General features: G+C 40.9%; 2 protein-coding genes across 11 annotated transcripts in view; one reads left to right on the top strand and one right to left on the bottom strand.

Annotated features, from left to right (window-relative positions):
- Window positions 1–3,746, top strand: part of madd (MAP-kinase activating death domain) — a 50,781-nt gene extending 47,035 nt beyond the window's left edge. For 5 of the 10 annotated variants that reach the window (XM_041938800.1, XM_041939291.1, XM_041938967.1 and 2 more), the window contains one exon: window positions 36–3,745. In XM_041938800.1, the coding sequence (XP_041794734.1) occupies window positions 36–149 (114 nt within the window). In that variant the 3' untranslated portion in view covers window positions 150–3,745. Of the gene's footprint in view, window positions 1–35 lie in introns of all 10 variants that reach the window. The other 5 variants (XM_041939451.1, XM_041939371.1, XM_041939130.1 and 2 more) reach the window with 3 other exon arrangements.
- On the bottom strand, window positions 2,855–27,916 carry bbox1 (butyrobetaine (gamma), 2-oxoglutarate dioxygenase (gamma-butyrobetaine hydroxylase) 1). Its single transcript, XM_041939571.1, has 8 exons — window positions 27,667–27,916; window positions 25,550–26,010; window positions 24,237–24,351; window positions 9,268–9,466; window positions 8,305–8,410; window positions 7,923–8,119; window positions 6,944–7,110; window positions 2,855–5,523 (listed from the first exon to the last, which is right to left on the bottom strand). Exons 2-8 carry the CDS (start codon window positions 25,952–25,954, stop codon window positions 5,363–5,365), a joined length of 1,350 nt encoding a protein of 449 aa, XP_041795505.1. The 5' UTR covers window positions 25,955–26,010; window positions 27,667–27,916; the 3' UTR covers window positions 2,855–5,362.
- Window positions 27,917–27,978: the final 62 nt, after the last annotated feature.

The following is a 27,978-nucleotide window of genomic DNA, read 5'->3' as shown; positions in this document are numbered from 1 at the left end:
ATAATCCTCCTCATGCTGATTTCCTCCTTCTGCAGGCACATCAGATCTGTTACTCCGTCCTCTGCCTTTTCTCCTACGTGGCAGCAGTGAAGGGGAAGGAGGCGGAAGGAAAACCCAAGATTCTGTCACCGAGACCCCTTCCTAGCTAGTCTACACCCTGAGCCTTCTCTCCCCCCCCGTCTTCGGTGTGCCTCTCTACTTGAAAAGGCATCTCAGCTCTAAAACCACAGACTCCTGACAATCCCTTACTTTACTCTAAGCACACAATCCCTGCCCCCTCCTCCTGTATATACAAGCCCACGACCCTTTTTCGACCCCGTTGTGTAGACGTGTTTGCTCTGTGATGTCGTGTAAATACTTCCAACGCCTCATTGCTGTCGTCCTGATGATCATACCAACTAGCTAAATGTTTGCCTGCTCCTTAGCTCGGGAGGGGTCACTCCCCCTGAGCTCTTCTCCTCAGTGTGAAAGTCTTCTATTGTTCCCGCTGCCAAGACCCACCTGTTTTTACCGATAGGAGGAGATTTGAGGGATAGCCCCGAGGCACAGAGTGCATGCAGGTCCCGTGCACAGCCTTGACAGCTCACTACAGAGTAGCCCCCCCCCCTCCTATCCGTCTCCATACGACTGTGTGAGTTATTCTGTGATATGTGGTTACTGTAAAGTTCCAGTCTGTCCAAGTTTAATCTGGTGAGACATCCAGAGACCCTCTTGTAGTGCAGGACGTCCCATACTGAAAATGCTACTGTACACTGCACCGGAGCACCGCATGTAAACGCTTCTTAAAAGTGTTTGAACCCTAAAATAATGTGAGTGTTCTCAGATGTGTTCTCTTGCCCTATATCGGCCCGCCAGGCTGAATTACTGTTCTAGTTCTGCTGTAAAACTTCTCGTCTGTGGTCTGCTGTTATCAATTGCATGTTACTATGAGGATGAAAAATAAATATTATATATATTTCTATATATAGTATTTATTTAATATATACATATATTGACTGTACATTTCTCTGGAAAAAAATGTTACAAATTGTTGATTTGCTAGATGTGCAATACTTAATAAGTAGTTAGCCATTGCCAGAGCCAGGTTTTTCTTAAGTTAACTGGCGTTCACAGGGTGACGAATGTAAGAAAGACCTTTTTCTTTTTTCTATAGTACATTGAAGTGAATATGATGACTTCAGTTTGATTGACTGTTTAAAGTTTGTCTCTTGAACTCTAAAAACAGCTGCTGCGTTGCTTTGGAGCATTTTGCACTCAGGCCACACCCCCAGTCAGCGATGTCACAGCAGGTGTTTTAAACATCGGCAGGTGGTGCAGATGAACGTCAGGTGTTGGCAGAGACGGTACAGTACCTTTTCCATTTGAATTCAGCCACCACAATCATGTGAAACACGTCTTTGATAGTCTGAAATGAGGTGGAAACCAAACAGACCTGGCTCAAATCAGCGTTCGCTGTTCAATGTGTGACTGCAGGGGGCGCTGTTGCATGGTTATTATTCTGTCTTTAAAACAGCTTTGCAGTTTTTTGTTTTGTTTTTTTTTTAATTCCATGTAAAGGATCACATTTTAAGCTCATAGTGACCTGTCGTCAGTCAAACGTTTATTGATCTCTACGTGGAAAATTTTTTAAAAAATCCTGCATCCAGATACTGTAACAGGTGTGGACTTTTGTTGTGTTCACATCAGCCTCAGGGTTGTACTTCTGAGTTTCAGAAATTTCCCACAACTGTGCTATCAGCACTTGAATTAACAAAAATGAATGTTTTTGATCTGGTTTCACTTGTTAATGAACCACTTTGAATATTTAACACAACAAAATAAGCTAAATTAGGTTTTTTTCATATGACGCGACTATAAGGACAGCAGTGGGACTAACGCTGGACTAATGTGTGAGCGCAGTTTTTCTTCCAATTCTGTCAACATTGCGCGATGCAGCACAATCAGTTTGTTATTCAGACATTAAAATGGGATGGCAGTTTTTGTAGAGGGTCCCTTTTCTGATGGCCTTTGTCGAAATAATGACTTGTATTCTGCTGCACCTGGAAATCAGTGAAATGCTGTCATCTGCCTGGCCTCTCCGTCACCAGTTTTAAAGACTGAGTGAAACCACAGAAGTCAGAAATTTATGACACTGACCATCAGAAAATGGCTTTATTGTAGGTGTAAATTGGGGAAAGCAGCATCGAAATATTTTCAGCCACTTGGCATTTCTTGTAATTATGTCTGACTAATATTAACGGCAGCCACTTGTAGAAAGAAACAGCCAAGCAACAGCTGCCTGCAGTCACACGAGGACTGCGACTAATTCATCATTTGGTCTGGAAAATTGTTTGAAATATCTGTCGTAATTTCTCAGAGTCGAAGTTATTAAAATTTGGATTTCGTGCTGCCGCTCAGACAAAACTTTAGACTTAGAAAAACTTTCGCATGTGAGAGGCTGAACAGAGCGTTTTTGCTCATGAAACGACTGAACCGATTTGCTTTTGGTCAGAGTGTTTCGTATAATTAAGGAGAATTCAGGCCGTAACCAGCCCAGGGAAAACACCTGCTTTTACATCGCAGATTAGCTTCTGACCAAAGTACAAAATCCTCCAAACTGCCAGCAGCAGTTTTGCATCCTGTGATTGATCCTTCCGACGTGTTGAAGCCTACAGCTGTGGCCATCTGCTCCCAGAGGAGATCAGCGAGTCTTAATGTTGTTTCTGTGGTAGTAAAGAACGGTTGAATCTGGTCCTACCGCTGGCCCATTACGTTTCACAGTGAAGAGTGTGTGTGCGTTTGTTTGTGTGTGTGTGTGTGCACATGCGTTCATGTGGTGAACAGTTTCTCCAGATCAGCAATATATCGGTACAGCTATATCACCGGAAGATGTTTTTTTTTTTTTTTTTATTCTGACATGCTTGTACTTTTAGTCATTGAACTGTGCATAGGAAAGTAATCAGTAGGATATCCAGATGCTGTTGCGTTAATGAAAAACACTACACGTCGGTGTAAAGAAGACTGAACTGGATCTGCAGCAGCTCCAAAACTGGTGTGGTTGGTGGGAATGGGACACAGCTCTTTCTGCTTAAGTTAAACGGACATTTTTTTAAACTGGATTATTGCAACTCATCTCTGTCATTGTACTAGCCAGCTGCTGTAACGAGAGGGAATAAATGAAATGAGATGCCAGGTGTAAGTACTCCAGTATTTGGAAAAAGTATTTATAGAATATGTACAGCTTTGGCAATATAATAAAGTTGTCGCATACAAAGCTCAGTGTAGTTCGTTGTCCTTTTCTGAAGAGGAAAAAAACGCACCAGAGGTCACACAACCTGTTGGTTAAAAAGTGGAAGACACAGTGAAGAGCTTTGAAGATTTATTTTAGAAAGCTGTGACTATTCAGTTAAAAAAACAGTTTAACAAAATGCTTGTTGAGTTTAAAAGTTTGCTTAATGCTTTAAGCGCATGTTGAAAAGTCCAGTGTGGAGGATTTAAGGTGATCTATTGAGAGAAATTAAATCTGATTCTGGTTTTATGTAATCACCTGAAAACAACACATGTGCTTTTGTTACCTTAAAATGAGCTTGTATCCACAGAGGGAGCCATGTTTCTACAGTAGCCCTGAAAGGACAAACCAAACTCAAGAGCGTCATCGGGAAGGGTGAAGGCAGGGGTGCTCAGCTGGTTGCAATTTGCAACCTCACCACTAGATGCCACTAAATCCTACACACTGGACCTCTAAGACTGGAGGAAAGAAAAAAGGTACATTATTAATTGTGCAGAGTCGACAAAGCACTTCTGTGAAAACCAGATCAAACTGTTTTTTTGCTACGGGAAGTACATCCATCTTATCTTTATCTTACACAGAAATACATTAAAAATAAAGCGTTTTGGTTGCAGAGAGAAAGACTGTCTCTTTGGTTACAGGAGAACATTTGAAGCTTAGGACCAAAATGCAGATTCGACTCTCAGTGACAGCAGTGAGTGAGCAGGGCTCAATGTCAAACCTCCAGCAGCTAAAGAATAAATCACAATGGGATTTTTCAATCATTTCAGCGCTACTAAAAGTCTACCCACCCTGATCACACTCACACACCTGCAGGAGTGTTTCGCTGCTGTGCCTCAAAAACCACGCCTCTCCAAAATGTCAGCTTTTACTAGCTGAAGCTAAACAAGCTGGTTTCCAGCTGTGTGATGATCCATCTTACAGATAATCCAATGAGCTTTTACGTGGTTTATTTTTCCTAAAGGTCTGGTGTGAAGGCTGTAGGGGGTCATTGGCAGAAATGGAATATAATTTTCATAAGTGTGTTGTCATTAGTGTATAAAAGCCTGAAAGTAAGAATAAGGTTCGTTACCTTAGAATGAGCTCTTTATATCTACAGAGGGAGCGGGTCCTCCGTGTTTCTACAGTAGCCCAGAACAGACAAACCAAACGGTGACTCTAGAGAGCGCCGTTCACATGTTTAACAGCCACACAGCCATTCACATTTTGGACAGAAAAAAGCAGAATATTTAAAAAACGCATGGTTTCCAGTGGACAGCAGCAGCACACTGTATCTCAACCAGCCACTAAGGCTAGGCAGAAAAGTACACACGTCTGTACAATTGTAAATCTAAAGGGTCAGTTCAATAAAGTGCAGTTACCTCATAGTGCCACTTCTACTACAGCTGATGTACTGTGGCTTAAAGCGACTGATCTCATCGCAACGCTACAGAATGAAGGGAAAGTCCACGACATCAGCTCCTGTGTGCAGGCACAGGATTTAAAAGTAGAGGCAAAGATACCGTAGCAGACAGTAAGAAGAAAGAAAAACATAGCGATATAACAACATTTACTTCAGGGCTGATTCTGAAATCACTGCTGACACACAGGAGCAGACTCTCTGTCTATGTACTGTAGTGAGGAATTCATTGTCATTTCAGACTGATTTATGTAAATGTGGTGGATTATAAAGTAGATTTCAGAGCATGTTTTGAGCCAAACATTAACCAGAGAACCAGGAAAAATTAATCAGCTTAGAAATCTTAGAAAACAATTATGATATCGTAATCACAATGTGGCGTACCCAGAGTGTGGAACACCTCTTCGATTTAGACATAAAAATGATTTGACATTTGTCACGATGGCTAATCTAACAGCACCTTTAAATTAGAAGTGTTTTCTTCATCTTTGCATTGAAGCGTTGCACTGTTTTCTTTGAAAAGTTGCCGTCATCATTTAAACTTTGATGTTTACCAATCAACAGTGTGTGTTTCATTTATGATACGATGCTTGACTTCAGAGATTTAGATCTTGACGTGTCGTCTTTGCACTTTGCCCTCTGTCACCTCACTCTTTTTAAGATCACTACCATTTAAATTTGTCTGTTTCTGGAGCTCATACGTTCTCGTGGACGGAGCTGCGAAGTATCCGGAGGCGAGACATGACTTCATCCCAGTCCAGATAGGCCCCCTCCAGGTGTCGCAGCCTGTCTGGCCTGCTGATGTAGCTCCTCCGCCCGTGCAGCAGACGCCAGTTATCAAAGGTCACCATGTCTCCTGAAACAGATCAGAAATGAGGGTCTGAGGTATATTTCATCTGATCCCAGGTTTCTCTCAGTAAGGACTGACATTTGCTCCAAATGATGAGCACCTTTGCCCTGCAGAACCAGGGCTGACGTGTTTTAGAATGAGAGTGTTGGAGAGGGGGTCTTACATATTTGTCTAAGTGTAAATAACAGCTTCATACATGGTTTCATGCTAAAAGAGTGAAGCTACAGCTGCATGTCCTGGGCAAACAGTCATCAGCCTTACATGGAAATAATGTCCTTGTATTGCAGTGTAAAGGTAGCCAGTCCTAGTATGAGTATGATGAGGAAAAAACTAAGATCAGCTGTTATTCTGCTGGATGAAGACACAGAATCAAAGCTATCTGAGGTCATGTTGGCTGGAGCTGCTGGAGTGTAAACTAAAATCCAATGAGGAGCAGAACAGAGCTGCTAATGTTAGCTACACTGGGAGATTTCAGCATCCAGGACCAGCTCCTACACAGTCGCTGAGGCAGAAATGTAACCCCACAGAATAATGTAGTTCTTAAATGAAATGCTTCTGGGCCCTAACAATTAGTTGCTACTGAAAGTAGTGAGCTAGTTAGCCAGCCATGCTAACATCGGAGTCTTAACTTACAGCAGTTAAACTAACTGTTTAATCCATTTATTTCTTTTCTGCTTTTGTGTGTTTTAATGCGTCTCTCCCACTACAGCCTCATGCTCACCACTTCAACGTGTGCGAAACATTTGTCAGTCCTGCTGCATCTGCATTGTTACTGTTGCTAAACTATGATTGGTCAGCTGCTGTTCAGGTAGGGGTTTGGTGATTGGTGATCACATCATCACGTCCCGCCCTCGCTCTGGCTTTGCGTGTCGGGTTTAAACCGTCAGACGTGGTTGGACAACACGTACAAAAAGGCTTGTTTGTAGCATATTGAACCCTTTGAACCACCTCAAGGACACGTCATCAGGATGGATGCCTTCTAACACGGAGGCTTGAACCCTGGGTGCTGCTATCGAAACGCCGTCCCCCTACTAATGGCCCTATCATGCTACACTTTGATGTCCTCAGTCTCTTGTACAATACCATCTTCTATCTCTGTCACTTGGTGCTGCAGACTCTCAGCGATTATTTAGAGACGGTTACACCAGACTTGGGTAATTTGATTTAGTCTACAGTGACAGAAACATTCACTCTCATGTCATCGTGACCTTGATGACAACAAACGTGTCGTACATCACTGTACAAGTTCTGGGTACTACAAGTCTTTGACTGTGTCTTTTTTTGTCCTTTCTTCTACCTCATTTTCATTTTTCATCCATTGGATCAAACGTTTGGGCACATATAAGCCTCCTGTGATTAGGGGGCTTTACGGATCCATTTTCTTACACCTGTTATATCAGATGAATTTTGATATGTGCACACTGACCTGGCTCCATTCTGTAGGTGACCACATTCTCTGGTCGGTTCATGATGTCCACAAAGGCTTTCAGTGCTCGGTAGAAAGACTGGACCTGATGTAAGGGGAGGTCCAGCACCGAATCTCTCGTGGCGTTGTTGTAGTTTATTCTCAAGACTCGACCCTCGGCATCAGCGCTGCTCAGAGAGGAGGAGAAAGGACCACAATCAAAGTCAAACTGACATGAGTCATGACCTTTAGAGCTGAAACTATGAACTGATGAGTTGATTAGACCATCAACAAGCTGGTAGGGCTGAAACTAATGATCACTGTTTAGAATCTGTTAAACTGGTATAATCTGAATTTGGTATGCAAAATTCTAATAATTAATCTCCATTCTCTAGTTCCAGCTTTTCCAGTGTGATGATTTGCTGCCTTTTTTAAGTTACACAAATAGATATTAAATATCTTTGGATTGTTGGTCAGATAAAACAAACAATCTGAAAAAGTCACAAAGGCTCTCTGGGAAATTTGACAGGTATTTTATACTTTTTTGTGACATTATAAAGATCAATAGATTCATCACTGTTGAAAGTAATCATTGGTTTCAGGCCTTCTACCCAGACAGAATTTGACATAACCCATTTATTTATCAGGCACGCTGATTAAATATTTTCAGCTGACTCAAATGTGGTTGTCAAATATCTCATTCCAACACAATGAATATTATTATGTAGCTCCCATTTTTCTGTAAGGGCTTCCCACATGATTTTGGAGGCCATACTGAAGATATGTGGACATAATAATTCTGAACAGCAGATGGCAGTGTCCCATTTCAAATCACACAAACTCACACTGGTGAGACGAACCACTGCATCTTTTTTTGAACTGCAAGTCATTTTAATTTTTGCATGGTCAGAGCCTCTGCTTCACACACGGAAAGTAAATGTGAGTGTACCTATGGGAATAAAAAAACAAGCGGGTGATCGGACAGGGCGCCTCCACTTACTCGATGATGCATTTCTTCGACTGCAGCATGAAGTCGCAGTAGTCCATCCCTGTGTCGGTGAAGTCAATGAGGAGCGAGGTGAGCGTCCGGAAGGCCTCTGGGTCTTCTCTCTGCAGCTGCTCGGCCATGTAGAAGCCGTCCACCACCTCGCTCTCCCCTCCTTCCACAGCCTGGTTGATGCAGTGCAGAAACTGCACCTACCACAGCCAACAACACACACATGCAGCACAAATGCTCCTTTTACAACTCTGACGGCACATAAGCAAAATGCCAGCAGTTGACACGAACTTATAAAAGCGGCACATAAACTTATAAGTGAAACCATATCTGTTTTGTGCAGTTTAATCCCCTAAATAGACCATACAAATCAGATTCTACTCACTCCAGGTGCAAAGTGCAATGCAGGGTAGTCGGTATGAAGACTCAGCCTTCCTGATGTGTAGGCTACATTGTTTGCCATGTATTTGTCCTGGACCTGCCATGTGTGCCTGAGGACAAAGATAACATCCATTAATAAACTCCACGTTAATTATTTAACGTTGGCTTTAGAAGATAAGCAGCAACAATTAGGCTGTGTGGAGAAAAAGCAGAGATGAGATGAACTTTGCAGGGATCCCTGAGGGCAAACTGGGCAGCTTCACAGGAATGCACCGGCTGGAGCCTCTGAAGTAGATACTTCATTGAGATGCAGCAGGAGTCGAGCACTAATGAGGTAAAGTTATCTTCCATGTTCTGTTTGCATGGCTCGTTTGGATGCCCGACTCGTAAAACAGTCTAGTTTCTCTGATGGCAGGCCTTCAGCTTTAGTCTGCAGTCTCTTTACTTCCAGCAGCATGAGCTCATCCACTGGCAGTGGAAAAGCTTTACGCTCCAAACCTCTGTTCTGACTGAGTGCACCAGGTAATTCCTCTGGCTTAAAAATGCTGGAATGCTTTAAGGTTGTTTTCCTCGTCTCTGTCCTCAAGTAATCAGCACTGCAGTACGTCAAAGTGATGAAGGGCTAACACACACTCTCTAAGCGTTTCCATGGAACCAAAATGAATCAAAGCTGCAGATAATTGAGTAGTGGACACATTTTCCTAAACATTAATGTTGTAAAGTGAGAATCTGAGAACATCTTTCATCAAAATATCTAGCTGCGTTTTTTCCGATTCACTGGAAAAGGGATGTAAATAAGGTCTTTTATATTTAATCTTTACTAATAACACCCCCTGGGCTGTGCTCCAGCTAAAATATGATCAGCGGAAAATTCAGCAGTTCAAGATTTAGTGGGGAGTCCGATTATTAAACGGTGGCTTGGCTGAGAACGACTGGAGCAAAATGGATGAACGTCACAAAGTCTTACCCGTAGAATGTCAGCCGGAGATAGCCGATCCTCTCAGCGAGCCTGGCCACTTGGCCCTGCTCAGCCGGAGCCCCCTTCAGGTTGACGATGCCAACACGACGCAGGGCCACGAGCCAGGCCAGCGCTGCCTTATCGTCATGGAGGACTTCATGGTAGTCAGCTGTGGGAATGTGCAGCTTGGAGTCCCAGTAAGAACGCTCTGAAATGAGAAAGAGGACATGGAAGAAATGTTTTTGCATCTTAGGGAGATTTAAATACATACAGGAGTTTCTTTTTGGCTTTTGGTTGTGTGACAAGATATAAGCCATGTCTGCAATGCACCAACATGAAGCTTTTCCACCCGACAGTGAGTCTTTCCTGTAGCTGCTCTGTTAAACAAACAAACTCTGTTCAACAAGGACAGAACTGGTCTGTATCATTGCAACTTTATCAGATGTTATAGTCTTTTCTTCTTCTCCACCCCCGCTCCCTCTGCATTGTTCGTAATAAGCCTGGGTTAGCTTGTTGAGTGAGAATCTGCATGTTCTATCTTTAATGCACGGTCACTCCATGTCACATTAACAAATCTCAACAACTGGTTTGTTGGCAGGATATTGGCAGGTTTTCGTATATGAATAAATAACAGCCACAGATGGACGCTGTTCAGAATTCACTGATGTAAGCTTGCATTCACAAAGACGCTGTTTTCAAAAGAGAGACCTGTCAACATCCTATTGTGTGTTCAACCAATAGGAATCAGGAATCAGGAATCAGGAAGCGTCTATTGTCATTACACAAGTGCAACAAAATTATATTCGGTTAAAACCCGTCCCAGAGGACACAAAGGCACAAAAGACAGTACAAATACTTGACATGGGAAGACAGGGACAGGAGGACCACGAGGACCTTCACTTACTTAGATGAAAAACAAATGACAACAGGAGGGGGAGGGAGAGGAGTCACATCCAGGTGTGCAGCAGGGATAAGCTATAGAGCATATTAGGGTCGGGCCGTATACCGGATCATGTTCTGCAAAGACATGGATTTTGCAATACCATAATTACTATGACAAATGTTTTACCATATTAAAAATACTGCGCTTTACTGTGGCTGCAGGTAAAGCATGTGCTCATAGAACTGGAGTTACATCCAGTAACTAAATTTTCTTGGCTATAAATGCAGACTCTGATAACAGAAGATGTGGATGGTAACATTACAAACAGTGCACGCCAATTTCTCAGTTGTTGGCTGCAAGAACCAACACAAAAGTCTTCATCTGCTCCCACCAGGAAGTGAAGACACAGGGGATTAATTTGACAGAATTTCCCCACAACAACTACTGCACAACACTCAGGCTATATGTGTATGCTAATAATAATAATTTTACTTCTGACTTCTTTGAGGAGCAATAGAAAACAGGATTCGCTTTAAAACTGAAGCTCAAAGATGGATCGATATCGACTTCAAGTTTTGCCATTTTCATGTTGTTTTACTCTTCATTTTGCTGGTTAGCCTGTTGAATTTGGGGTTAGCAAGTTTGGCTAGTAGCATCTATTATGACCCACACGCTAGAGAAATGCTGGCGTATTTAATACTGAGGTACAGTCAAGACAAACCGTGGGAACGTTAAGCCTCATTTGATTCCAATCAAATAACTAGAGTACAGGATGGATGAGAGTTAACTTGTTTTTCATGTCGCTTTTTTAGTCTCAGATAGCCAGAGCTAACGTTATCTCCAAAACTTCACACTGCAGCACAAGCTCAGCTTTGTTGTTACAGTACATGAAAGCCTCCTCTGCTGTGTCGTTGTGTGTCTGTTGCTGCTGTATGTAAATTAACTCTATAGACATGCACTGTGGTACACTAACTGTTGTCTTTATATTATATACTTTGGATCCTCTGCCAAGTAAATGCTGTTGAGACACCTAATCCTACCACTTCTCTAACTCTGAGAATGAATTGCATTTAATGAATACATTTAATAATCAACCTACATTATGGGACAGGTTACTCCTCCCAAAACACATGTAGGCCTAAACCTCATTTTCATTCCTATTTGGAGCCAATAAACACATCTGCTTTTTACATATTTGTTCTGTCTTCAGATATGTTCCCTTACATTGTTAATAGAGGGAAAAGAGGTAGAGTCATGTTTTGAGTGGAGTTTCCCTTTTGTTTTTAATGCTATGGTATAATACTGTCAGCGAAAAACACTAAAATATCGCCCATCCATTCCTTTATATTTTCCATCAACACACATTGCTACCTTTATGACACTTTTTTGTTTTTCCAAAATGGTGTAAAGAAAACAAGAAGACAAATAATGTGTGGAAAGTGTTGCCTGGTGTGCTACGGGCAGAGAAAATAAAATCAAGCCACAAACAAGTAGAGTATGAGAGCACACTTTCTATCGAATCAAACACATCATCAATGTCTGGTTGAAAATTTTGAGGCTTAGCAATGAGACTAAGCTTTGGAAAAAAAACTTTCTTAGAAATAGAAACAATTTAGGACTTAAATAATTGGCCTCCATTTGAAAACGTTGCCATTGCATGTGATAGCCTGCGCACTTCATGATGAATAGCTTGCTGAGAAAATTCAGCCCGTCTCTGTCAGACAGACAGAAGTGGAAAAAATCCTCCCACAGCTCTCCACCCAGCTGGCTCCACTGCTTTTTCCATACAGCCACTCTCCAGTGACTTCCACAGAAACAGCTGCTAAGTACATTTGTGGGAGGAGGAGGAGGGTTTAGCTGAGGAGATTGTGTACCTGTCTGATGTTCATGGCTCCTCCTCGTGCCTCTTTTCTGTACCCACCAACTTCAAAACAACTTTCCAAATGGCTGCATCACAAACAGATTACACGGCCAAAGCCTGCAGGAGATGGACACACAGCAGGGCGAGCGTGCTGAACTTCATGCATAATTTATCGCCCTCTAAAGTGTCTAAAACATTAAAAGACAATGTGACTGCTCACTCTGAAGGCAATAAAGATTTGCAGTTGCAACAGACGGACTTGGTGGTGACGAGGAATTTCAGTGAGAAAGGCCCAGAGCTCACAGAGATGCAACATCAGTCAGAAACACAGTGGTCATCATGACTTGCGGACCTCCCTCCAGGCCGTTGTCACAAATAATCAGCTTCTGGCCGCACAGTTCAAAGGGTCGGGAACCCCCCGCTTGTTAAAACTTGTCAAGAGGGCGGAGAGAAACAAAGGCAGAGAATGAGGAACTGGGGCAAAGGTCAAGCCTGAATGTTACAATTACTCTTGTGAAACTGGACCTGGATGTCTTGTACAGGCACGGCGGTGTTTCAGCTCCACGGTTTGGGGTGTCACCTATGACAAAGCGGCTCCAGTGCTGGCCGCGCTGTGCATGTACATCAGCTGTGCAGTCCTGGCTGCAGTTCAGCTCGAATCTCATTGCGAACACTTAGCACGCTCGCTGCTGTTGAGTGAGTTCACGCTGTGGCGGCGGGGTCGAACAAAAGATGAGAACTGTGCATGGATGTCTGCCTTCTCATCATGTAATGAGCTCCTCACATGTGCTTGTTTTTCACTGGAAAGGCTAATCACAATCTCAGATGTGAAGGATCACAAGGAATTTCTTTTTTTAGTGTCTTATCAGCTCACACTGGCTGCAGATTAAAGAACAGATGAATGCCTTGTCACCTGAACTGCCACAGAGAGCAAATCTAACAAAATTTACAGCAGAAAAGACAGAGCTCCAACTGTGGAAAAGTACATTTCTTTAAGAAATGCACTTAAGAACAGTTTTGAAGGACTTGTGCTTTACTTTAGTTTTCCCTGCACTTCTCCTCCACCTTATTTCAGAAGGAAACAATCTACTTCACTATAGCAATAATGCAACAGCACAGTTACTGGTTACTTTTCAGATGAAAACATACGATACATCTGATATGAACATTTACTGAATACAACGTATGCATGCTTGGCATTTGCTTGTTAGACTATTGTTTTGTGGTCCTTTGTGACCTTTGGTCAGTTGTTGTCAGGTTTGGGTTGTGGGTTTGTCATGTTTCTTAAGAAGTTTCCTTTTATTGATGTTACATCATCTTACATATGATTTGATGTTTTTTGTCTGCTTTTTGTACAACTTAAAATGCTGCTAATATGTCATATGTCATCCAGTGTTGTGATACTTATCAAGAAACACTATGAAAGGAGCCATTCTGATAATTCAAACTTCTATCTTTGACATTTTGGTAAATTTTACTACCTACAGAAAATTATTACCTATATCTGCAGCTCCCCTCAGGACTTTCAGCTCATTGTTTAGCTGTCCAGAACAATTAATATTTTGTTTGTCTCTCTCACCACTGTCATAGCATCTTTTTGCTCACAGAAGGCAGCTGTTTTCAACAAACAAGCTGTGAGAAACCAGTGTACACTACCTGCACTTAGCAGCTAGATAGCCAGATATTTTTCTCAGGAGTCGGTAGAGACCAAAAACAGAGCTAAAAGAGAGTGAATATTAGAATAGACATTCACAAGGTGGCCAGAAAAATTAATCCAAATGACTTTCGTTGCTCCGTAACTGCTGAATGTGAAAATAATAACTGTTTGCTAAGATGACGATTTCTTAATGTTGTGTTTACAGCTCATTTCCGCTGCTGCTAAGTGGCCAAACAAAATCAGTAACTGCAGCTTTAAGTTAATTTGCTCATTTGTGTAAAATCACTGCAGTGTTCATAGGAGGGACTGTGCTGGCATGTGCTCGAAAGGACACCACTGACAGTCTGACAAGATAGTATATGTGCATAATCCCCTCTCCTGTTTCCCCCTCGGTCGTGGTCTGCTACAGTGGCTTTTCCAGATGAGGAAACCTGAAGCCGCGGCTCCTGTGGCTGTCAGGCAGCTCATGGCAGTTTGGCTCTCCCCTCACTGTGCTCTGTTTAAGCTCAGAAGGCTGCGTCGCTCTCCTCTGCAGCTGGGAGCGCCTTCAAAGCTCTGTTTGAATCACTGCAGTTATCCGGAGAGCTTTTGTTTTGACTTGGTTAAGTTTTATCACAGAGCTCGGATCAGCTCACTTCAATGGGCCGTCTGTGCAATGCACAGCGGAGGGCTCAAAACCAGATGGGCATAAACTACCTTTTTTAGAAAGATTAAGCTTTATGAATTAGATTCAAGCTGTTGCAAAGCACATTTTAGAAATTTTACTGAGATAAAATGGAATGAGATAGCATTATTTCATCTGCAATTTGATCCCCAAACAGCCAATCTATCTGATTTTACTGAAACGTCAGTATCAATAAAGCCTGTGGTGGAATATAACCAAGTACATTTACTCAAGTAATAAATCTGACGTACATGCTTTACCTGAGTGTTTCCGTTTCACGATATTTTATACTTTGACTCCACTGTAATTCAGGGGGAAATATTGTACTTTTTAGTCCACTACATGACATGACAGCTGCAGTTAAGAGTTACTTTACAAATTAAGATTTTATATAGAAAACACATGATGTTCTTATAAAATATGATGCATTTTCATAGATTGAACTACCCATAAGTAGCCTCATAAAATATATAAAATAGCATGTCGACCAACTATAGGAGTAAAACCAAGAGGCAACCTGAAAGCACCAACAACTGCAGTTCCTCAAATGGCCACTCGAGGTTTGCTCCAAAAGCAGAAATAAAGAAATGTTTACAGCCTGGTACAAAAAACGGTTTTGATATCTTCGATAGCTAATTTCCAGGTTCATGACAACTGTAGAGGGGTGAACTTTTGTATAAGTTGCTTGTTTAAATTATATTAAGTCTTAAAGTTATGCATAATTATGGGCATGACGGATTTTAGCGACAGCCAGCCGCTGGGTTTGGCAACCAGGTGTAATTCGGGCAGCTTCAGCTTCACCCACGCTCCACCTCTTTGTTCATATTTGGATTAATCGAGAATTTAGTGAAGTCAGGCACTGCCAAGATGGTAATGGCCAGAGCTACTTTGAAGGAACTTCACAATGGTTCAGAAACCTGTGGGTGACGTCTCCATGTTTTATAGAGTCTATGAGTAAAACACGACTCACACATTAATACATCAGTAATAATAATCCAATAATTACACACAACAGTACAACACTAAGAACATCATTGTTCTGCATTAGGAGTATTTTCAATTTTGATGCTGTGAAATGTTTTGCTAATATTATGCACGTACTTTTTCATGTGACATTTTCAATGCAGGGATTTTACTTGTAACAGAGTTTTTAAAATTCAGTCCTGTAACTTTTACCAAGATAAAAGTTCAGAAAACGTCCTCCTCCACTGAATAAAGAATCATTTGACTGACTTCCTCATTAATCACACTAAGCAATAACTCATTAACGCTGTTTCATCTCTGTTCATACATGTGTGGGCAAATACAGACAACTCTAAATTAAACCATGTTTTCAACCCCAACTCAGCTTGTGAACAGCTGCAAGTACAAAATCTGATAAATGATTAATGAGTAGTGTCTCAAGAAGACATAGCACCTATTACCGCCACTGCCAACAAGTGCATTCATTAGTTATCATTAAATTCGCATGACAAATAAAGCAACTAATTTATTTGATAAAGGGGAGTACCACTATATTTAGTTAATTTGTTGTTATTTATATCTTTATTGAGAAATGTACAATGTTTTTTCTTTAACAGCCAATATACACATTTGCAGCAAATATTTATTCCAAGAGAGACAGTGCCTTGAAGTAAATAAATAAATAAAAAAATAAAGTGGCTAAATGTAGATGCAGTCTTAACAGTCTGCATTTATTTTAAAATTTTAGAGGTTTAAAAATAATCCTACTCTTACCAGACTCTGATATCGGACAGCACTTTCAACTCATTACACTCAGTTTCCATCTTCAGTGTGACATTGCCTCCACTCTAACCGATTTCTGTGGGAGAGGGGGATTTAGTCCCTGGAGACCACCATATCCACCTGTATCCAATGAAATTTCAAACGAACAAATTTTGGTGGATCTATTGGCAGAATATGGCAGAAATGCTAAATTATATTCATGCCATGTTGCACTGCCATGTTTCTACAGTAGTCCAGTAAAGAGCAACCACAAACTGGCTCTAGAGAGAGCTTTCATGTTTTTGCTGGTTTCACAGCCACTGTAGATTATTCTACGCTCTTGGAAAGGGAGGGCTGAGGCAAGGGATATTCAGTTATTTGCAATTTGCAACCTCATCACTAGATGCCACTAAATCCCGGTGTGGCCTTTGAGTTGACACTAATCTGTTAGGGATTCTGAGTGGTGAAAAAAATTGGTAATGTTAATCAATTAAGAACAGCCTTAATAGCGGTATCTACATTGTCTATAGCAGTTGCCATTGTTGTCATTACTTCTTCTTGGTTCTGGCACACATCTTGACTATGGTGTTAGTCCTGCCCGTGTCGCTGATCGGCGACTGCTTTTACAAACGATAAACTGCCATTTCATGTCATGATGCCAGACAGATCAGTATGTTGGTGGAGTGGGCAGGTTCAAAGGTATGCACCCAGGCAAACCACACCCATGAGTCCAGACGTATGAAAAATAAAAACTTTGTTCTCAGTTATATTCCACTCCACAATTAGCACGTATGTTTGTGTTTTTACAGTGTCCGTACTGTGTGTCTGTATATTAATGGAGCTGCAAGAAACTAACACCACCTCCGCTAATTCAACAAACACACCTTTATCTATGAAACATGCCTGAAGGACAGGGCAGCCAACCTCTGCTTTCCCGGTTTAAAAGAGACAGAGCGAGCAGTGTTTTCTCACTGGAGAGCTGCAGGCCCTCGTACACTAATCCAAACTCGACTATTTCTCCATCAGCAAGTTCGGGTTCCCAAAATTCTACAGAGTCTTGCAGTAGTTTGTCAAATTATGTCCTTCTTGCCAACTTATACTCAGTGCTTTCAGTATTATTTAAAGTGCCAAGCAGGAGGTCCGGCTTGCCAGAGAAATGAAAAATCCAATCATTATAGTCACCAGCTTTCCGAGCAGTCTGATGTAAAGGTGTTGAAATTTCAAAAGAAATGACAAAGAAAAGGGATTTAACCCAAACGTAGTTGATCCATGAAGGAATTACAGGAATACACTGCGAAAAATAAACTGTGTGTGGGTGAAAAATAGTGAAATTTGTTGAAAGGAAGCCCAACTTCTCTTGAGACATTCAAAATGTGGAAGATTTGGCTGGCCACCAGTACTTTTGTCAAATCTGAGTTGCTAAAACCCTCAGTAGTCCATTACAGCACACTGCACAATGATAAGAGCTAATTTTGACACATGTAAACCCTCAACACACAGTTTCCAGTTTAGATTCCTCAAATTCCTTTGAGGTTGATAACACAGAATGTACACGTGTATGTAAGCACGTGTTTGAGAAGTCAGTTCTACTGAAGCTGTATATAGCTGTAAAGTGACGGTCAGGTTTGGAAAAACACAAGTTTTTCCATGGATGGACCTCCGCAGCTATGTTTCCAGGAGCCTGTCTGTCAACTGACGAGTGATGACATAGAAGGCTAAATTCAGACCAGATGGCAAAGGGGAAACACCAGCCAGACAGGGAAATGACAAATCAGCTGCTACTTGGCTGAGTTATAGAATCAGTCAGTAGACTTAATGGACAAAAGTCCAAACCCAGCTGAGTTCATTTAGGAGAGCCTCGGACCAGTTGGTCAGGAAGTTTATGATAACTGTCCAATCCAAATGGAACACTAACTGACGTATACTGTAAGTATTCAGAACTGGAAATGAGAGCAAAAAGCCACAATGCCACAAGTTACACAGCAAACTACTGCCAAGGGAACTATAAAGACAACCTTTATCTCTATAACTTATACACATATATATGGGTATCTTCGTCTGGTCCTACACAGCACTCAGTTCTGAATCAACTTCAACTGATCTGATTTACAATGTTTTTTGGCAGACAAGATAGAATTAAAATACTTATCGAGCCTGCTTAACATCATCTGTCTGTACTAGTATCTAAACGTATTAACAAGCACCACAGTACTCCACAACCCAGATTATAAAGAAGTTGAGATACTATGTATAATGTAAATTAAACAGAATGTGATAATTTGCTGATCTTTTCTGACTACTCAACTGAAAACAGCACAAAGACAATATATTTGTTATACCTCATCAACTTCATTGATTTTTGTAAAAATCTTCTAATTCTGAATCTGATGCAGCAACACGTTTTAAACAAGTTGGGACAGGAGCAGCTAAAGACTGGGAGAGATGATAGGAATGCTCCAAAAAACCTGTTTGGATCATTCCACAGGTGAACAGGTTGATTGGTAACAGGTGAAAGTATCATGATTGGGTATGAAAGGAGCATCCTGGAAAGGCTCAGTGGTTGACAAGCGAGGATGGAGCGAGGTTCACCACTTTGTGAACACATGATTGTATAAAGAGATTACTACATGGGCTCAGAAACACTTTGTTAAACACAGTTTGTTTGCAAATGATCTCATTGTGTTTTTTTAATGTTTTAAACAGCGTCCCAACTTCTTTGGAATAGGGGCTGGATAAAGTACACACTGCTGGGGTAAATTTTCCAACTTGTATGTAGGGCACGTATGGCCTTTGTCAGACTTTTGACAGATTTTCATAAAGCTGCAAAAAGACAGATTAAGACCAGGCAGTTGAGGTACAGACCTTGTGAGGTGTCAGGGATTTTTTGTCAGACAATGTACATCTTAGGGTTAGAAATTTTTCACATTTTTGGCTGCCACTAGTAACTAGGGACGTTTTTTTGGCAGGCCAGAGGAGAATATAACAGGGACAGCTGTTTCGGTGAGAGAATTCTCATTGCACCTTTTGTGTCATCATTGCTCTCAGTCTATCACACTTTTGGGAAAAACAAAGAAATTTCACAAAATGCATCCAGCATCTCCTTTCGATGTTTTCTAAGCTTTCAAATATATTGGAGTATATTTTATGACTGTGTGTATTCATTTATTGAACAGTCTAATGTTATGAGCTTTTATTTTGAAATGTCTGTATTTGAGGGATACTCTTTCAATACAAGTGGCCATTTCTTTCAGACTTTAGGTGAAACATGGGAGTTAAATCTTTTTGTATTTTTTTGTGTTGAATACTTTGCATACTTGCATCTCTTTGAGTGCACTGTTTCTTTCTAGAGTGTTACGGTACAATCTATTGGAGTGGTGATAATTAAAAGTGTCAACACCACCAAACACAACGACAGAGACTAAATTAAGAAAAAGAAATTCCAATTTGAACAATGTGTAACACAGGATAAGAAGGATAAAATAGACTTTAAGACCAATCCATCATCATCATTGTCATAAATCAGAAACATTTAACTGTATATACTATAGTGTGTCAGCTGCTTTTGTCCTGCTGCTAAAATATACAATGAGCAATCAACTGGAGGAACAAGAGGAACAAAAGCTAATGATAGTAATTGGAGCTGCAAGCAATATGAAAGGGAGACTGGCCAAGGATGGCCAGGCAGTGGAACTTACTTCTATAAGTACAACTTGATACACTTATTCTTAGTGATCAAAGCAAATAAAAATGATGTCCCATTATGCCTTTTGAAGTCGGGTTTACTGAATTAGAGAATGGTCTTATATGCATCTCAGAGAGAAGACAGACTCCTTTTACAAACTACCGCTGTCAGCTGGTGGAAAAGTGTGTGAGAAAAGGTTTTCAGCTGTGTGTTTGGGCGTATTTTTACATTTAATAAAATCCATTTAACCTGTTTCACGTCCGTCTTTTAATTACCAGTGACATGAAATTAGTCATGATTCCCACCCCGGCTAAATAAACATGACAAGCGCAAAATGGGAGTCCTGAAACGATGACATGGTTCAAATATTAAAAGCATCTGGCGTTTCAGTAAATCACTGACAGATTTATCGGTGAAAGGAAGAGTCACTGCAGATAAGGCTGTGAGTGACATAAGCTTTTGGTGTTCCCGAGAGCAATTCAACATCATCACTCTCCTCCAAGTGATGTTGAAAGGTTCAAAGTGCACACACCAGCAAGAAAACGGCACGTGTGAATTCCAGTGATCCTGAACACATCTATGAATGAGTAATTGTAATATAAGTAATGTAATACTTCTGTTGATGGTAGCAGAGATGAAGGCGTTTGACTAAAACAAATAAATCCTACAGCACATAGCAGTTGGATACATTTTCGACAAAAGATGCTAACCATTCAGGGGCCCATAAAAAAAGTTTGTTCAAGGAAATAGAAAGCAAACTTTTTTTTTGCAAAAAGTGGCAAAATTCAAAAAGCTGACCATAGTGTATAGAGAATTAGTAAGAAGTCTGTAAGAACGCTCCAGTCTCTGACACCAGGCATTTTGAGTTTAAATGCCTGGTTACACACACCTACAGGCTCTGGGATTTGTTCGTTCCAAAGGAAGGAAATGCTGACAACAGAAAGCTTGTGTTTGGTGAGAACATGCGGATCTTTTCTCGACCCTCACTCTAAATCAGTTTTCCATATGGCGGAGGCAGAAGGGGGTCTGAATGAGGCTCACATTTGTACAGACGTCAGCCTTTCAGAAGGGCCACTGCCTTACGCTGTTTCACATGCAGACGGACTGCGCCTCGTTCAGTTTTGTACAAGGATAATAAACTCGAGATGCTAACAAATCACATGTGCATCCAATATGCGACAGTAGACATTGGAAAGTCCGGCCTGAAGAGCTGACAGAACTGTTACGATGCGCGGAAAGTCACTATAGAGTAAAATTCACTTTCTGAGAATGATGGAAAATGGTAACTTGCTCACTAATCAACTGGATTTGCCTGCTCCATCAGAAACTATTCCAACACAAATTCAACATGTTCTAGTTGATTTCTATGTTCAGGACTGTATAATAAACATAAAATGTTTTCTTTATCATGTAAGTGCTATTGAATAGTACTAGTTCTTTGCCTCCTCCAATAATAGCTGCTGCTGAACTACATACTGCGGTCTGAGTTGCACAACTCCATAGAAACGGTAAAAGCAGAAGAAAAAACATTACTGAAGACATAAAAGCAGGAGGTATAGTACAGGCTGAATAATATCCCCAGAGCTCCAATTTTCATATTGACCTCACAGTGTCCCGTGTGTGCTAAACTTTCACTGTTTTGAACACTTTAACAGGCATACTTGGGCCTGTAAAATCAAGGTGCACTGCATGAAAAAGGAAACAGAAATTCAAACTGTGGACTACGCTTCAGTGAGTTAACGTCACACAGAAGTAAGGAGTGAGAATGTGAGCAAAATCCTCGGAGGTGAGCGCTGCTCATCACCCATCTTTTGAGAATATGGACCTTTCCAGTATTTTTCGGTGCAAGGAATTTCAGGCTGGCGTTCATGAGGAAATAATTAAACCCAGGGTGTGTGTGTGTGTGTGTCTGTCTGTGAGCGCACGTCATCCTGTATTGTGTTTTGGTGTATGAGCTTAGCAGTGTCTTCCAGGAGCGCCCCCGGGCTCTGGGCTGAGAATGGCTGAAAAGAATATACACTACAAAATGACTGTAAATTGCTATGAGGGGGATCTATTTACACTTCAACATGAATAAAGGAGGTCTGCAACACACACACACATAACCTTAATCAGCCTGGAACAGGGCAGGAGCCGCTCAGCCCTGTGGGTCCTTCAGGACCACGTGTGTGTGTACACAAACCAACTATAGTCCATCCCCCGCTCCACTGAAATGCCGCTACCTTGTTCCACAGCTAGACTTCTCCTTTGCTGTCTGGCAGACTGGATAATGTAAGGGGCCATTGTAAATGTACTGTAAAATGACTTCTCTTTCCAGTCTTAAGGAAAACCTCCTTCCTCAACAACACAGTCATGTTACTGAGAAAAAAAATGTGTGGAAGAAGAGTTTAAATCAGGGGCATCTTTTTTTTTTGCTCTTAGCAGAGAAAGTTCACTCGTTTTTATTTTAACAGCTAGACACACACATGCGCACACACACCAGGGAGCTGGCACTTAATTACATAATGACAATGAACAAGCATTTTGCTCACAACTACTCAGTTCCTGCTGTTGCCACATGCCAAGTGTTAACCTATTAAACTGAATTTTTAAATATTAAAGTGTTAACACCTAATCAAGACAGTTTTAATGGTCTTGATGTTCTTCATTAAAGATAAGGATTACTGTTGTCAGCAAAATATATTTGAATGTGGGAGTATTTTTAGAACTAATTAACAACCAGAAGGGGACTCAGAGAGTGCAGACCTCCACCAAGGCCAATAGTCCACTCTTCTATGATGCGCAAATCTGCAATGCATCCCCTATATATATTCATATTTTTTTTTAGTATGCATGGATATATTTCCAAAACTACAATCTAGAATTATGTCAAAGCATGGTTGTGCTTTACTGAAGCCTCATTATCTCAGCTGTGCATTTATTATGTTCTTCTAAAGGGTCGTTTAATGTATCTCTACAATAAATGTTTTGTCAGTATTGACCCTTACAGTCATGTACTGGATTTTAGGATCTATGGCATTTATTCCACCAATGTTAGTGAAAGTGAAAAATAATTCATGTATTTGTCCCATGGCTCAGAGCTGCTCAAAATTAATGGGTTCTTCCTTAGGCCATGCTGCACATTTCCACCAAGTTTCATGAAAATTGGGTCAGTAGTATTTCCATAATCCTGCTGATAGACAAACCAACAAACTGGACCAAAAGGATAACCTCCTTGTCGGAGGTAACAATAGAGCAAAAGAAGTGATGATGGAAACAATGTAGAAAACCACTAAAGTGCATACAAAAGACACAGAACAATCCAGAATGAAATCACAAATTATACTTTTTGTTATTCTACCCAAATGTCAGGGTGAAATGAATTTCAGATGACCATGACATACTCTTTCATAAACCAACATTTGGCACACTGAAACTCTTGCTCTGTCATTTTCTGACTTTGTATTACATACTTTCCAATGTGGTTACAGTGAAAGGAAAATATGAACATTAGATCATCTTGTATTTAGTACTCAATTACAGCGAATGTGTTGTTTTGAATGTTTTTGATAAAAAAGTCAAAATTGATTACACTGACCATTTCTGTGGTGAAAAAAAAGTGTGAAATCTGTCACTGAATGGGCTGCGTGAATTTAACAAACTGACTTTGGGGGAGTTACTAGGATATATTTTTAATGTTAATGACAAAAGGTGTGTATTCAAATATGATATTCACAATGGCATGTGGTCACAGAGTGGAAAATGTCATCAACGATGAACTTCGTCGGGCCTGCAGGTTTGTTAGGGTAACACTTGCTGTTTGGCAGACAAATTGCTGTTCTCAGATGCTGCTTTAAAAAAGCAGTAATTCATGAAGCTGTTTTGTTCACCCAATTAATCCTAAAACAGGTGTGTTGTGATTTATGGTCTCCTTTAAAAATCATCAATCATTTAATCATTACATCAACCAATGGGTAATCAATTAGAAAGTAATCATTAGTTTCAGACCAGTGACGTCCAATCAGTCCAGGCCTTTCTTGTCAGCAGTTTGTATGCATTATGGCCACTTTATTAAGTACACCTAGCTAAAACTAAGAAGTCTACTACAACAGTCTTGCAATAAATCCTTCCATCATGAAGGTAATAATGTTCAGTTTCAGAGAAGCATGAATTCAACTGTACAATCATTTGGAAGCTTTATTTAGCTACCCTCATTAATATAAATTTGGTGTACAAAATAATGTCATTATAACACAACACAATATAACAGCTACACATCCTGCAAAATGAATCATCACCTCTCTAAAGCATTTTCAACAAAAACGGAACTGAACCATTTATGAAAGTAGGATTTATTGCAGGGATGTTGTATTAGACTGGATTAGTTTTAGCTAGGTGACCAATAAAGGAGCAACTGAGTGTATTTTATAGGACAAATTCCTGCACAGGAGGTGGTCCCCAATACCAAATTCATAACATGAAAACAGACTTACACTTTAAAATTTAAACATTAAAAGCTAGACTCACCGTTGAGGAAAAGCTCTTCTTGAATTGCTTGTCTGGCAGCAGGAGAGAAGCAGCGTTTCTTCAGCCACTCCGCGTCAAACACACTGGTGTGCTGGTCAGGCCACACAATGGACACCTGTGGAGAGACGAAAAGCTTATTGATCCCAACTGGCCACTTTTTCCATGTTTCCACCTCTTAATATTTTGCAGTGATAAACCATCAACAAGAACTATCTCTCTTTCTAGCTGGTGGTAGCTAGTAGTAAGTGCAACCTTCTTTGCTGACTGGCAGTGATGTAGTTAAACCATATCTGATTTTGAATTTCATAATATTTCACTTGTTTCCAGAAAGACCACTAATCTGCTCCTTAAAGGTTAACCTTTGAAGCTGCTCTTTTAGTTCACAAAACTGAGAAAGAAATGTTTGTTTCCTTTTCAAATGGAGGATTTCCTATGTTTACCATGTGCCTTTTTAATAGTTGTGGGAGCTTTTGGCCAATGCGTCATCTAATCTTTTCCATAGCCAGAGGCAAGTGTGAAACCATTGTTGCGGTATTCAACACACGCTTACTATAAAAGGCTACTCAGTAAATCTTGGTACAGGAAACAAAAAACAAACCAGGAAATTTATTGCATTTGATTTTTATCAACAAAAGCAAATGGCACACAGTAGCTTGGCAACACTGTCACGTCATAACAGTCTGTTTATATCTGTGTCCCACTTCAGGGGCAAAATCCAATGAATGACACAGCTCACAAAGGCGTTTCCTTTGGAGGACTTAAAGGTCAGGCTGAATGTGTACTTCTGCCAAAATTAGATCGTCTTAGATAACAGTTTATCACCAGGCAGCTGCCCTTAAAAAGTGTAAATGCCACTCATAAACAAGTTTCATGATACCAGAGTACAGTATGCTTTATGATGATCAACAAATAATGCGGAGTAACATCACAAAATTGTGGTGATGCGTAGTATCATGTAATATCATATTATGTTCATCTTATAACAGCAATGATCTGATAGGCAGAGACATTGTGTAATGTGATGTAGGGTATTTATAGGTTTACAAGATCAACTGTAACTGAAAATGAAACTTACTGTACCCAAAACATCCATTATTACCATCCAGTGGACTTGTAAAACTGTGCAGAAGCACAACTACAGCACTTAATGGAAATTAATGTTGAACCAGGATGTTGGCTCTGTAAATTTATTGGACATTTACATATTCAGGAAGGTAATAATTCAAACATTCATATTTTTCTCTTAATATAGAACACTCATACAGAGTGTGTGAACCCCAAAGATAATAAGTCAGATAATGGCAGCAGCCTACCTTGTTGTCATCAGTGACCTCCACAACATTGACTCCTGTGTGGATATCAAGATCAGACATCAGCAGTTTTCGGGCCTGAGCTGACTCCAAGGTACACAGTGGACACTGGCAGTTGTCTCTCAGCCAGGTGAATGGGTACAAACTGTGGCCTCCATCCTCCCACTCCACCTCCATCAGCCTCTCCTCGTCCAGAGCCCGCACATGCCTCGCTAAGTGGCGAGCCACAGGGAGGGAAGCTGACCCCAGTGTCTGATGTCCACGAAGCTGCACTGAAGTCAGACGAGAGGGTAGTGGACCTGCAGCCTGTCCTGGTCTACGACAAGCCCTTAGGGCCTGGCAGGCCATGGTAGAGGTGCTCCTCTGCAGGGCAGGCAGGGCAAAACGTGAAAATGTACTCATCCACATTTCTGAATGGTTCCCTCCAGACAACTATGTCTCTTGATCAGGAAGGGCCTCCAACTCTGTAGTGATGAGAAGCAGTGAAATGAAAAAAATGGACGACAGAGAATCAAGCATGTCTGTCTTGCAGTTGATGTGTCTAAAAAAAGTGGATAATAATACAAATCTATCAATTTACCGACATTAAGAGTCTCCTACAAAGCTTAACTTACTTCTATCACAACTGTCAACAAATAAATTAGGGGAACAATTAAACTGAGCATAGCATGAGCCAATGAGGAAGGTAAATTAAATCAATGATGTATTGAAAAGCATCAACAACATTCTTTGTGTTAAATTGTACATATCATATACATACATCATATATATTCATTGATATCTACTTAACACCCCATTTAAGAAGCGAAATCATGACGCTACACTTGTTTATGAACAATGCCAAGCTCATCGGATACAGTTCAAAATGAGTGCGAGCTTTTTCAAGGAGCTTTGGGAATTGTGGCTGGTCGCTCTGCCAAACAGAGGGATTTTCTGAGCCTGGCCGGCTGACAGTGTGATGGCAAGATCTGGGCGACGCTGCAGTCCAAAACAGAAGCATTGCTTTAAGGAACGCAATACAAAGTGTGCTGTTAGAAATTAGATAGACTTTATTCAACCCACACTGGAGAAATTTACTGCTGCTGTGGTCCAGAACCCTGCACCTGAGTGCAATTTTCTCAAGCTGGTCCCCTGTGACACATTATCAGCCTCAAATAATCTAACTAGGGCTGCAATTGATGATTATTTCCATAGCTGATTAATCAGCTGATTGTTTTAATAGATGGATTGATTGATCATTTGGTCAACAAAAAAGTGAATAATTCCCACTGCAACTTCCTCAGCCCCATGTGATGTCATCAAAGGTTTTGTTTTGTCCAACCATCAGTCCAAAATCCCAAAATATTAAATTCACTATCATGTTCAGCCAAGGAAAGTAGCAAATTGTAAAATTGGAGAACGGTCAATTGTTTGGCATTTTTATCAAAACAATTAATAAATAATCAAGACGTGCTCGCTAATTTGTCGACTGACAGAAAATCGATGCAGCTCTAATAAATCCCAACAAGTAACAAACACCAACAGCAGCTGAACTGTTCTGCTGTTGATTTGATGCTGTCAGTGTGAACATCTGATTGTGTTGCTCCAACGGTTTTGTGCAGCCGTTTCAAAACAATGCCTAACTGCTCAAGCTTGCTCGTTGTGCGAGTGTGGTGTTTGTTTGCTTACTTGTTAGCATACATTGGAGGGCCAAGTACAGCTGCCTCCAGCGTCTCTTTAAAACTGTGAAACTAACTTCCTTAATCTAACTTATCAACAAAGTTACTTAAGCTGTCACGTCTTTACCAGCCAGTGGATTTGAGCTTGATTAACATATAACATACATACACAGACTACAAACAAGCGTCTGTAGACAAGCTAGCTACCCGTCCTGTTACTTATAGTTCACTTCCGTTGACGATGACAGCAGTTTAACAGCTATATCGATGTTTAGCCAGTAGCCTCTGAGGAAGAAGCTAACTCTGTTGTTAGCTAGCTAAACGCGCCCCTCGGCTCTGTATCTTACATCCTTGTTTCCGTTTCATAGCTAACAGAGAAGCTAACTGGTCAAACTTCTTTCGCGGCTCCTCCTTCAAAGTTTTCTGTAAAAACCACGAGTGTTTACCACTAACAGACATTACCTGTTACACGATAATATTTTGCCGACGGCTCCTCTTCCCGGCGAATGTCGCTTCCATCAACACAAATAACTGCTGTCAGTGTGAGAGAAAGTAGGTGAAAGGTTGACCGGGAGGCTGTGCGGGATGACATAATCCATCAAAGTGCATGAACGTTGCCCTACTTTTCAGTCCCAACCGGAGTCCTGAGCCAACACGGTTGTTTTATGAAACGGTAGTGATAAAGTACGGCAGCCCTTTCAAAGGAAGACAGCATTTGTCCTCTGTGAACTGCTGTTTAGAAACAACTGAGGGAGCAGTGGCTGCTGGGAACCA

Source organism: Chelmon rostratus, chromosome 1 (assembly GCF_017976325.1).
Source record: "Chelmon rostratus isolate fCheRos1 chromosome 1, fCheRos1.pri, whole genome shotgun sequence".
Classification (NCBI taxonomy): Eukaryota; Metazoa; Chordata; class Actinopteri; order Chaetodontiformes; family Chaetodontidae; genus Chelmon; species Chelmon rostratus.
The sequence above is the reverse complement of the archived record's forward strand: the minus strand, read 5'-3'. Positions and strand labels throughout refer to the sequence as shown.

Coding starts and splice junctions, on each gene's coding strand:
- bbox1 (XM_041939571.1), bottom strand. CDS start 25,954: ATGTGGATGAGTACATTTTCACGTTTTGCCCTGCCTGCCCTGCAGAGG. Junction 8,120..8,304: donor CATTGCACTTTGCACCTGGA/GTGAGTAGAATC, acceptor TGGCTGTGGTAG/GTGCAGTTTCTGCACTGCAT. Junction 7,111..7,922: donor TCGAAGAAATGCATCATCGA/GTAAGTGGAGGC, acceptor CTCTCTGAGCAG/CGCTGATGCCGAGGGTCGAG.